At 38.6% G+C, this 13,220-nt stretch overlaps 1 protein-coding gene and 1 long non-coding RNA gene across 2 annotated transcripts in view; one reads left to right on the top strand and one right to left on the bottom strand.

Moving 5' to 3' along the window:
• SLC9A9 (solute carrier family 9 member A9) overlaps positions 1 to 13,220 on the top strand; it is a 175,005-nt gene that overhangs the window by 99,523 nt on the left and 62,262 nt on the right. Inside the window, exons 11-12 of the mRNA XM_066326367.1 lie at positions 374 to 485; positions 5,633 to 5,786. Coding sequence (XP_066182464.1) covers positions 374 to 485; positions 5,633 to 5,786 — 266 coding nt within the window. The remainder of the gene's footprint in view (positions 1 to 373; positions 486 to 5,632; positions 5,787 to 13,220) is intronic.
• LOC136365681 (uncharacterized) overlaps positions 1 to 13,220 on the bottom strand; it is a 101,693-nt gene that overhangs the window by 84,276 nt on the left and 4,197 nt on the right. The window lies entirely within an intron of this gene.

Genomic DNA, 13,220 nt, shown 5'->3' with positions numbered 1-13,220 from the left:
TAATCAGGTCCAAAAGCAGCACATTTATTCTCTGCAAATTGCTGCTCAAGGAGATAATGTTCTCTCTGCAATTGATGATGGGCATTTTCCTGAAAGGCTGAAGATGAAGTCACATGTGACACAAATGTGATGAGTAGAAGTAGAGTGATTGAAGTGAGATATATTGTGATGAATATAAAACCAAGACATCTGGGGAAGGCAGATTTCTGCCGCTGCACAGGAAGCATTAGAACATGGCATGTAAAACATGAAAGAAGATAATATACTTGCTTAATTACACCTTAAAAATAATTCTAGAGAAATATTTGGGTTGAGTTAATTCTCATTTTGTCGGTGGTGTGTCCACTATTTTCCTCAACATCTTACATTTTAGGTGGCAGTTTTTGTAGCAAGAGCTTCCAACATATACCCACTTTCTTTCCTTTTGAATCTGGGTCGAAAACAAAAGATTCCCAGGAACTTTCAGCACATGATGATGTTTTCAGGTAAGAGCTATTTTCGGATTTTTGGTATTTTTCCTGTCCACATTTAATGAATGACAAAAATAGTAATCTATCACTAGAAAAAGCCACATCTATCACAAAGAATTCATTATCTTAAAAGGTCATCTCTCCAAAGCCACTGAAGCAAATGGATGCCTTCTGATCAACCTCTCTGTGCTCTTGACCTATTTTAATTAACATTTTGGAAACTCTCTGCCCAGGAAGCCATTGTCTTTCAATCCACCATCCCTCTGTCTATCTACACTTCCATGACAGTTTGGGAATACCATGTTTTTGTGTTGTTTTAGAGGAACCTGTGGCATACCTGAGAGTATTTTACACAGCAGCAAATAGATATCCAACTTCAACAATGTTAGTACAGATACTCAGATCAGACATGGTCTTTGGCAATTCCTTAAACTTCAGGAACACTTTTACTTTGAGACAAGAACACTTCAATCCCACAGACCTTTCCATGTGTACTTATATGTATTCCAGCTTGATATTTAATTCTATTCATTTTGTTAACCTTGTAGAATAATAATAAAAAAAATTAAAAATCCAGAAGAGGGAGCCATGTTCTAGTCTGATTTGCACATCATCCCCAGAACTGTTAAAGCTCATCTGGATTCCATTTTTTTTTACTTGTACAAGCTAGAAATAATTCCGCTTGACTTTCTGATGCTAGTTAGGAAAAACTCACTCATAAGCTAAGAATATCTGTTCAGTAAAAGACAGAAATGCAGATCCCCCAATCCTATTGATGATATAATTTTCTAAAATTAGAAACTCAGCACCTTTTTTGCTTCATTTTCCTGCTTTTTATGCAAAAAAAAAAAAAAAAATCCACATTTGTATGGATTAAAGTTTTTGATTGACAGCCTTGATGTACAGAGATCCATTTAGCCAGATAACGAGTGAAATACAATGTGCTGCATTTCAAGCTTCCTCATCAGGAGTACTCCACATCAGGGGGCCTCATTTGTGCCTACGTAATTCCAGCTCTCTAGAGAGCAACACAGCAGTTCATTTCTATACCCATTCAATCCTTCTGCTAAAAGCTGCCACTGAAAATGTCAGCTAATTCCGGCGAGACTGGAGTGAGGGATGATGACACTTCCAGCAGGAGCTGCCTTTCAGCCCAACTGCTCCCCTGCCATTGTTCCACGGGTAGCTTGGATCTGTAGATCCCTCTGGTAAAGCCTAGCAGGTGGCAAACTAGACAACAGCATGAAAAATAGCTTCATATCATTTGGTATCCAGTTCCTGGGCTCCATTTTGGCTTTTGGTTTTCATCAGCTAAAGTATGGAATGGAAAACCTTCTGAAATCTCTTTTATTCTTTAACTTTTCTGTCCTGGTTTTCTGCAGTCAAATTTCATTCTCCACGGAACAGGAGCAGAAAGCAGCCTGCAGCCAGCAGCTGAACATGAGAACTCACACACATTAGCTTTCCAGGACAATCTGGCAGCTGAGAACTGAAACAGTAGCATTGCAAGCTTTTAAAATGTAAATGTTAAAACTCTCAGAAAAGTAATTTTTAACTATTAAAAAAAAAAAAAAAACCTCATCTATTTTGTAGAGAAAAATGTCTTTACATATTAATAAAATAATGGCATAATCTGCAACTATAATAATAAAGACTGTCTCTGGTGCTGCCAGCAGCTGCACACTTCACAGAAGAACACAGGATACAGAGATTTTCTGTGTAATTCTATTTTTTAAGATGCACCAATGCGTACTTAGTTGCTAATAACATTCTTCATGCTGTAAACTGATCATACTGCATATAGTGATAGACAGAGAGGACAATGACTGCCAGAAGAGAGACACATTTCTGATGAGTAAACAAGACACTGAATTTGAGTTTGAATGAAATTATCTACAAAGATCAGTAGCAACAGTCATAGAACAGTTTGGGCTGGAGGGGATCTTTAAAGGTTATCTGGTCCAAGGCCCTGCAATGAGCAGGGGTATCTTCAACTAGATCAGGTTGCTCAGAGCCACATCCAACCTGACCTCGAGTGTTTCCAGGGAAGGGGCATCCACCACCTCATGTGTGTTTTACCTCCTTCTTTGTTCTGGTGTGGAATCAGGTTCTGGTTGAACACAAAATTCATTCACCGCAGCACCACACATTCAGATGTAGAAAACACTGATTTTGGGGTTAGTTTTGTTTTCTATCTTATCATTACCAAATCTGCCAAACATTTACGGCTTGTTTTACTGCCACAATCACCAAAGTGATTGCTGAGAAAAATTGCTGAGAAAAGCAATTAAGGTCAGGCAAGCACACTGTTGATTAGCATTTGATTATACCTTACTCTGCAAAGAACTCTCCTGAAGTCATTAAGTTCTGCTTTTTTATGTGTATTAATACAGTTCAGAAAAGGTGGAAGAGTTATGCTTGGAGGTGAATTATGGAACATTTTGATTTATCACATTCTTTATCTGCTTCTGCCACTCCTCTAACAATAAATTTCAGAGGGTGGATTCACTTCTACAACTGTTTTTAATCATGATTCCTGATAACTTTCCATAGTAAATGAAAACTTTATTAGTCCTTTATGCAAGACTAATTAATCCCAAGCTTCTCAAGTTAAGTTGAACACGAGCAAAAGCGAGCAGTCCAACAGACTCTGCTCAAGTGAAAAAGAAACATTTTAAAGTCTCAGACTTCATAGCACCTTCCACTCTTCTCCCAACATCTTTATTTATGTTTTACTCTGTTTACCTCTTCTCTAGAGCACATAAATAGGCAACAGAGAGGATTGTGGGACACGGTGCTACAGGGGTGCTTGCTGTTAATATAAGGCATTACAGCATCAGTGGAGTCTGAAAAGATGAACACAAATGCAGAATTAAACTAAAAGTTGCCAGTGTCCAGGCAGCTGTTGTGCAGGGATTTACATCTACACACTCATACAGACACAGAGGTGGGAAGTAGTTATGTGAGCTTGTCCAAGAGACATAGATATCTTTAAAAAATCAGCTAAATAGAAAAGAAAGCAAAGAAGAAAGGAGCAGAAAACTACAGCTGAAACCAAAACACCACAGGGAGTCTTTCCTGGCAGATTCTTTTCACACCACCAACAAACATGGGCTCTTCAGAGGGCTGGGTTTGGTGAGGTGTTTGTGTGGGGTGTGGGAAGGATGGCCAACAGCCCTACAGGGCACAAGGTTCTGTTATCTGTACATCTCATGGTAACAGCCCTACAGGGCACAAGGTTCTTTTCTGGGGGACTCTGGAGCTTCACCCTGGGCTGGTCTGCTTTGAAGGCTCCGGCACATTAAAGAATATTGCTTAAAAATTAATCCCTAATAGCTGGCAAAAAAAAAAAAATCTGTTAGGAAGTCTGTGATTCAGCCCAAGGATTAATGGATTAACACAGATGTGGAGCTGCCATCAGTGTATCTCTGAAAGATGAGGGGAGAGAATCTCTGCTAATGGTTCATCAGAGCTGGTCCTGCTGCACCACTCTCCCCAGGTGTAGCTGAGGTACCAACATCCACTGCATCCAGTCATCCCACTGGGCTTGGGTGCCATTTGTCTTGAAGTTTTACAGAAAATTCAATCTTCCTTAACTTCAGTCCATTTCAGTATCTCAGCATTTTGTGAGGTTATTAAAATTCCCTTCCTTCATTTGTATTATTACCTGGAAAGTATTTTGAGATTGGGATACATAGATAGGTAGATAGATCCCTTCTTACTAAAAGAGGTGTTCTACACTCAAAATTAAAGGTGCCATGCAATTGTGGGAAGTAGCATTGTTTTCCACTGGAATGTAGCTGTGCTAATCATCCAGATTGCCGCTATAACCACTGAAATAAAGCCCAATTCAATAGCAGTTCATCCTCTCCTCAGGTACGTATTTAAAATGAGCTGATATTCTTTTCATGCTGGAAAATAGTAAAGCATCTGCATCCTCAGAGGTGTCTCTTACACAAAAGCAAAGCCAAGGACAAGCCCAGTGTCTGCCTGCGGGGTTTTGAACCTGCTGCCACTGAGTATTTTCAGATAGTGCAACTCCAGTCTGCTCCTTCCTTGCAGAAATGGCTTTATGCTGTTCCCTGGATAAACTTCTATACCAAATAATTGGAAGCCCAGCTTGTATTCCAAATAATTCAAATTCTAGCTATGTAATCTTGAAGAGCTTTGGAGTTCTAGGCCAAAAATAGCTGCATTTAGCAGTTAATTAAATGATTCTGCATATGTCATCAGTGCCTTACAAGAGGTTTGATTACTAGATTTAAACTCTCAATACTTTGCAAAGTACTTTTTGGACTCGGAGTATATTGTATACACATAATGACTTTGCTCTCTACACTAACTTTGTGCATTTTTTTTGGAAAACTATAAAGTACATTTAAATAGATAAATGAAAGGCATTGGAAAATATAGAGTATTATTTGCATTATGCATCCTGAGGGCTGCAAGCAATAGCAGGCTTTTTCCCCCTCAGTTTTTAAACATGGCATTCTGTCAAGAACTATTTAGTCACCTTATTACTACCTATGGGGCTTTTCTAAAAACTCACTTAGCTATTTTCACCACCTTTGTAATTTCTTGTTTATTCAGTCTCTGTGGGTGTATAATTCTACAACTATTATAACATTTCTAGTACATTAATTTATTCTGCATCCCCTTCTAGATATTTAAAATCATCTTTGAAAAACTATTTATTGTTTTTAAGTCATGTTTTTTCTGACTAGTCTTAGAACACTGAATTATTTTAAAGGAATATTTTCTACATTTTCAAGGAAGAAATGAGTAGCATATTTGGTTAGAGATTTTAAGGTCAATCCTCTTTTTTCACTTGCCCCTGACTTCATGAGTAGTCCCAGTTAATACAGGATATATATTTCTTTTCAACCTGCATTAAATTCAGATTACTACTTATTTTGCAATTATTCCAGACAAATAATTCAGTGGATATAAAGCAAAAGTACAATTATTATGTGAATATGAAAGTACTTTCGCTGTTCACTTTTGCAAATTTGCTGCATTAAATCCCACCTTTCCAGTTAGAAGATTCGGTACTTTATGATTATGATCTGAAAATTTCCTCTGCCCTTGGAAGAGTGTTTGCACTGAAAAGATTGAAGCTGTTTCTCCATCCCACGGGGTTCCTCACGCTTGTCTCGTTGCAGGTTTACGTGGTGCCATTGCGTTTGCTCTGGCCATCCGGGACACCCACTCCCCGCCCCAGCAGATGATGTTCAGCACTGCCCTGCTGATGGTGTTCTTCACGGTCTGGGTGTTCGGGGGGGGCACAACACCAATGCTCACCTGGCTGCAGATCAGGTCAGTACTGTCTGCACCGCGTCAGCCAGCAAAGGGAACGGGATCCCTACCCATCAATCGCCAGGGCTTAGATATGTGCTTTGTATGAGCTTTAACACGCACAGAGGAGGGATTAATGTACCTGTCAGAGGCTCCAGACCACAAGGAACAGTCTCTTCCTAAGTTTGTTATGGGTTTAGACATAGGTCAGACACACCCTTGTTTCCTAAGAGTTTGTTTCACTACTGCTCCTTTTAAACACTGTGAATACATCTTATAAGTGTCCTCCTTGCTGCTGAAGAAAGAGCTATACAGGCAGATTTTGCCTTCATCCTAAAATCTGTAGATATTACACAAACATGTAATAAATCATGTATTTCTGGTTATAATGAGAATATGTTGGAAAAAATCTTCCTCTACTGCTGCCTTATTCAGGCATTAATTTGTTATGCATTGTTTTATATAGTCTTCATCACTATATTATTTTTTAATTTACTTCATAGTCACTTGTATTCACAGAGAGCAATGAATGACAAGGGAGGTTAAACGACTAGAGAGAGGGAAATAGAAAACTGGAGTAAAAAGGAACTAATTTAAATGCAATGTCCTTCCAATTGTGCTTTTCTGAAGCCAAACTTTTAATAATGAGTGTACTCATGCTGGTTATTGATTCTGGTTACTTCACAATCCATTCAGAACTCCCTGCTGTGATTTGCAAGATCACCACAGAAAGCTTCAGTATCAAGATAGGCCTGAAATTCACAATTCCTTATCATTTGTTCTATAAATAGAATATGTTTTCCTTGTTTACAAAATGATGTCTGATTACAAGCCTTCATGTCAGACTCTTGCTATAAAATAGTAGCTGAAGATAACCAAATTGGGGCTTTTACAAGGAGCATAGATAAAGCTTGCAGACAAAATAAGGACTAGCGTACAAGTGTACTGGATAAACACAGCATGCAGGCATTGTGTACTGTGTGGAGGTTTTCTATTTCTGTGACAGCTTGATTCTTCTTCATGACATGTCTCATGTCCCATAATGTCAATCAAGGCCATTACAGTTTGGATACACTCTGGCACTATCAGTCATCTTTCTGAGATTTGCCACTTTTTCACTGTCAGTCAGCAAGAGTTTTCTAGTGTGGCAAGAGAAATGTGGATGAGGAAGAGCTTTCTCATTAGATCTTGGGGGGCAAATCAGTCTGGGTTTCTATAACAGGACATAAGGAATAATGCTGAGAATACAGTAAGGGAAAAAGCCTGTGAGCAGTAGTCAGTGTGCAATCTAAGAACTTGGGTCACTAGATACGCCTCATGGTTTAGTTCTCCAGGGAATTTTTAAATTAAGATTGTGAAGTGCTTTCAATGACAAACAATTGAATTGGATGCAATGGCATTTCTTCTGCTACTTAGTGCTACCCAGAGGTGCAAAGTCCCCCAAGACCACAAGTGAGAGGGCCTGACTCTCATATGAACTGTTAGCACTGTTCCGTGCACGTGCTTCTTTCTCTCACCTCTTGTACAATAGGTTTCATCAAAGACACTGAAAGCAGACAATCATCATTGATTTGAAATGCTCATCTCTGAGGATTTCCTCTGAATCCCATCAGATCTGCCAAACATTTTTACCAATGAAATAAATTGGGTTTGTAACAAGGATATAGATTTTCTTAATATAAAGATTATATTAGGTTCATAATTTCCACTTAATTTCTTGCCATTGGAATATACATCTTCATAAATTATGAGGAGGTCAAATTGAGATAAAATTTTAAATAGACATCTTTAATTACAAATGTATCTCGAGGCTCTGATTTCTCCTTCTAGGGAAGATGTTCAATTGTCATTATAATTTATTACACCTCAGTGTGGAATTTTGTCCTTAACTACCAGCATTTGTCTTTTTAGTCCTAAGTAATTTTGCTAAGTAATTGTATTTCAAGGTGGTGGTAACTCGTAAGAATAACTTGTATGGATTCTGGCAGATGAGTTTGCTGAGGAAAGTTATGGAGCTGTGGCAAATGACACCAGCTTGCTTGGCACAGTCCCCCAGCATGCTGGCACCTGTGCCTGAACAGCAATTCTGTGCTGCATCTATCACTAAGTTTCTTTAGAAGAAAAAGATGGTATTTTTCAAGCTAGTTTGAAGGGTTCAGCTCACAAAGCCAAAGGAAAATGCGTTATAAGTACAAAAATTATATGATTGTCTCTGAAGACATTTATTGGGATGGGTTTGTGTGTCATCAGTTACAGAAAAAAGGGGTGAAGCCAGGGAAATGCTGCAACCACGGCTGTGAGCACAGAAGAGGGGGACTGGTCTCACAGCAGCCCTTCGTGACACAAATATACCTCAGGCTCCTTCCCAGGGCAGTTGGAAACTCTTCTGGGTGATTCTCCAGTGCTCCAGGGAACCAGATCTACCACTATTGGTCAAATCCAAAGCGCAGTGCTAGCTCGGTTAATCTAAACAACTGAAGTTGTTCACCTTATCAAAATTAAGTGCTTATGGGAAATAAAATATATGAATGATTATGGTGATTACTCTGGCTTTCCCTGCATAAACTACAAGTTGCTGTATAGGTAAAGCTTCTCAGGAGAGAAAGTAAAAAACTTCATGATCAAGCAAATAACAGTCCCGAGCAGAGTGTGCTTATTTTTGCCAATTTTTCATCATAAAATGGTTATCCAGCACATAATACATTTAATTCAACTGGAGGCATTCAGAGACTAATAGAGAGGAACATGTGATTTCCGAATCTATTTGAATGGATTGAATCTTATTCACATGCACTGTTTTGTGTCCCCTTTCCCTCTGTGAAATAGGCTCCAGTTCCCATCATTAGTTCAGGAGATGCAACTCTAAACTCCTCAAGGTCCATCAACTCAGTCTTATCCTAGAGATAAATAATTGAGTTTATATGGTACAGACCAGCTTACCCACAGTTTGGTGGATTAAAACATAAAAAAAATTATCATCCATTCAGTTCAAGATATGTAAAAATAACATAAATCAGGAAGAACTCACACCAATATTTTTACCATTTGCTCTGCCATAATGCATTACAGTGTTAGCACAGAAGACAGCACCCAGATCTGTACAGCTTTCTTGCTCTATATTGTTGCACACATATTGGAGCATATATCAATTATTTATTGCACTCTCCATAATTTACTTTGTGAAGTTCTCATAGCAGTGACCAGGACCTTTGGTGTATAAGGGAATAGAACAATTACAGTCTTTAAATAAGAGTAGGAATGAAACTTCTGAAAAAAATCAATCTTTGTCTCCATAATAACTGGAGTTCCCATCATTTTCCCCCCTCTCCTCACAGTAACAGCATCAGATCTGCACTTTTCTTTTTCAGTTAAAATTTAACATCATGTAAATATATTTTGTCACTCTATTTTTAGAGAAAAGATTAGGACATCTCCTCAAAGATAACTACCAGTTGATTTATTCTAGGAATATGTATGGCTTATACAACACTTGCAAATTGTTGCTAAAACATATAGCAAGATACACTATCAAGATTAGCCAAGTGCTACCGAAAAAGGCTCAGCTTCCATCTCCCATTTAATGCAGCAACATCAATCAGCTGTGTCACAAGAAAGCAGCTAAGAGCCTTTGGGGAAAAAAAGCTTAAATGGATCCCAGGAATTTACTAAGTTTATTAATAAGAATTCTTGTTCCCTTTTTTAACAAATTAATTATATTAAAACATGTATTCCTACTTAAACTCAATCTTGAATCTAAGAAAAGTTCTTAAAGCCTTGGAAATATGACCTGCTAATGACAGAATTTATGTCTAAGTGTATCTATATGTCAAAACACAGTTTTAGAAGAAATCCATACCAATAATTCTCATTTTACTACTGCATTTAGTCATACACAGCAGCCTTCAAAATGAGTCTTAAAATACTTGGCAAAGACTGAATATTTCTTAACTTCGTTCTAAAAGACTGAAACACACTTTTGGAAATGTCTTATTCATTTAACTTTCTCCTTTCTTAACACCTGAAACTCTGAGTTTCAGAATGCAGAGTTGAGTGTTGAGTGAATGTTGAGTGTTGCCTTTCTGAAAACGAGGTTATATTTAAGAGTTTCCAGTTGTCTAGTGCAGTAACTTAGCACTTCCCAGCACAGAGACACACGCACGGTGTTTACAGCGTTAGCAGCTGCCACACTGAGAGCAGAACTGGCTGCACCACCTTCCTAAATACATTGTCTTTTGACTTACCTGACAGTTGTAACAGGAAAAAATATTGCTTTTACTCCCCATGCGGAAGGACTACAATATTCAGTCCTTGGCAGACAATGAATAAACCTGGATCAGCATGTGAGAATAATTTCTTAATACATCAACAGCAAAACAGAGATTGCCATTTTAGTTCGCAGTTAAATTGAACTATTCAATAAATGTGCCTTCAGAGATGTTGAGCATTACTTGCTAATGCTTTTGGATATATGATTCCCTTCATTCCCCATGCTCTGATTAAAAATAGAGAGCTACACTTTACAGTAAATCTGCACTGAGAGGTTTGAGGATAAAGGATTCTCCTGACAAGCAGAGCAAAAATTCAAAGCTGTTAATAAAACCTGTCCTATAAAAAAGCATTGTGCTATGTATTAGATCTTGTTTGTTTATCATCACCTTCTGTGTAAATGTTTTTCAAGGGATTTCCAGACTCTTTGTGCACCACTTTTCAGTGGTTCTTCAGTTAACAGGAAAATTTTTTTCCATATTCTAAATAAATACTAAGAAGCATTGAATAATAAGTTTTACTAATGTGCCTATCTGGCATTGCTGTTGGTAAACGTATTTTACAAAAGAGCTTTCTCTGTGTGCCTGGCCACCCCTAAAATCATACACTTTCTAGTTCACTGAAAACTTAAGTTCCAAACATCCAACTTTCCCTCCATACTGAGGCCTGGCATACCACGTTTTTGGGCAATGACCAAGGCTGACCAAACTCACATTCTCAGCAAAAGCATCTCACTCAGTAGAAGTAGTCAATATTTTGGATCTTTCAGTATCCAGTAGTTTGTCTCAGCATCAAAGGCGAGGGCAGTGCAAATGTTTACCAGAATGGCCCATTAAGGGTGTGAATGGGCAGTGGGATGAAATGCTGTGCCTTGGCTGTGACTATGGCTGGCTACCACAAAAACCCCAGAAACCTGGTTAGTGGAATATGATTCTGTGTTTATCTCAGCCCTTGAACAACTAGTTATAGGCTGCTGAAAGACAGAACTTTGTGACCAGAGCAGCCACATTACCACCATGACCTTGTCCAGGATTATAGCACTACTGCTTCTGTAACAAAAATACTCTTTTCATTCTATAGCGGTATTTGCTGTGTTCAGCTGTGTTCAAAGGGTGCTGCAGAAAGGCACTGGACAGAATGGTCTCCTGCCAGGTGATGTAGGCAATGAGGCTGCACTCAGCTGAGGAGGAGGAATGATCCTGCTGCCTGGTTAAGAGAGGCCTCATCAGAATATTGTGCTGCATCACTGAGTGCTGCTCTGCTCGTGGAGAAGAGCGTGAGACATTCCCTATGAACTAGAGTCAAACTAGAGTTTGATCTCAAGTGCCTCTCATTTATTCCTAAATTAAGGAAACACATCTTGGCTTTCCTTTCTCCCTCACATGGGCACACAAGGACTATCCTTCCTGAAACATGGCTATTCCACAAGACACTCTGTACCAGCCAAGAGTGTGTGCACATATCTTCAGATGATCTATAATTCAATACTTAGAAATTATTATGAACCTTGTTAATTGTGTTTTTTGCATTCCTTTGAACACATTTTCCTGCCACCATTTGTCCAGAAGAAGGAAAGACAGTTTAGAAAAAAAGGTTTAGCTAAATGTTTTTTCCTGGCCCTGGCAAGTTCTCTCTTCTATAATCATATTCCCTTGGGTCATATTTCCTCTAGAGTCCTGGAAAACAGTTTGGTTGAAGTGAAGCATCTGTTATTTACTGTTGAAAACAGAATCTTCAACTGTAATTTGTAAGTGACCACAACAGAGATGAACAGTGCAATTAAAGACGTGATATTTTCAAGCACAGTTGTATTTCCATGCACTTTGTACTAGTTATGATTTTGTTTTGTGTTTAGAACAGTCATAATCAGCCTAACTGGTGTTCCCTCTTGGTAACAAATATAGCTCCAAAAACAAAGTTTGATCTTGTTTGTAGAGTCATATTGCTCTTTAGCCATGGTACAGTCTGCATTTAAATCACACTGCAATAAACACTTCTGTTGAGAGACCAATTTCAGCCAAGTCTCTTCAACCCACTGTGGTTTTTTTCACCCAGCTAGACTTTTAAGAGAGATCACACTGTCTTTGCCTGGAAAAGCATTTAATCCTAAAAAAAACCCCCTCTGAATTCCAGAAACAGCTGTAATTTAATGTAACAAGTTTGACCATAAATGCTGCAACTATTTTTAATATACTGTCCTTAACTGGCCAACTATCATCCCTTGTGAAAATCTACAGGACATCCTTTTCTGCCTGGCATCTTTTATATTGATCATACTTTGAATATTCCTGCATTACCACTAATGGCATATACACGAGAAAACATGTTGCCAACCCTCAGAGTCTCCTCAGCATTAGGATATTACTGATCAATGTGCAGACTCTCAGGTCACAAAATCTACATTGCTATTTTAAAAATTATTTTCACAATTGAGAAGAACACCTTGAAATTGATCCAAGTAGAACTGAACTAACAAGGAGGCTTTTGTGTGTTCATGGACAGCCCAAAACAAAGGCTCAGAGAGAATGCTGTCCCAGAGTTATTGAAGGAGCATTATCTTCAAGATGCGCTGTTTTGCTGATGAGCTCCATCATTGTTCACACACAGTAGTCTGGGTGCAACACAAAAATAGTAATTAGGGATTCACTTAGGAAACTCCATGGCTGCCAGTCACCCTCTGTCCACCCAGTAACTCACCTACCCTGCAGGGTGGGGAACTGGTCCAGGAAGACAATGGAAAAGGCAGAGTTTTGACTTCAGCTGTAGGACATTGAGCCACTGTAAATAACTGTCAGCAATTTCAAGTTTAGCCAAGAGATCACTGTCATTCTGTATTTGAATAATTTGCATGGTAATATATCGATTACTTGTGGCATGGGTCACAGACAGTGGAAGATCAGATTCTGTTTTATCACTTTGTTCCCCTTGATCCCCTTTAGCAGCACAGACTAAAATACTGGGTTAGAAGTGAGTCAAGGATCTTTTTTTTAATACAAAAATATTGCTAGATGTGATACTTTTCCTTGGGTTGGTGGGTTTTGCCACGTTCTGGATTTGTGGGTATGGAAGACCTTCCTATGTATGTGGTAACTACAAGAAATAGCAAATGGTCTGGAGCTCCTGACTGAAGTCATATTGGAAAGGCATTCTGCTTCAAACCCAGAGGAGTTCAACATCTCACATGAAATT

The sequence above is a fragment of the Sylvia atricapilla genome, chromosome 10 (genome assembly GCF_009819655.1).
Source record: "Sylvia atricapilla isolate bSylAtr1 chromosome 10, bSylAtr1.pri, whole genome shotgun sequence".
NCBI classification, from domain to species: domain Eukaryota; kingdom Metazoa; phylum Chordata; class Aves; order Passeriformes; family Sylviidae; genus Sylvia; species Sylvia atricapilla.
The sequence above is the reverse complement of the archived record's forward strand: the minus strand, read 5'-3'. Positions and strand labels throughout refer to the sequence as shown.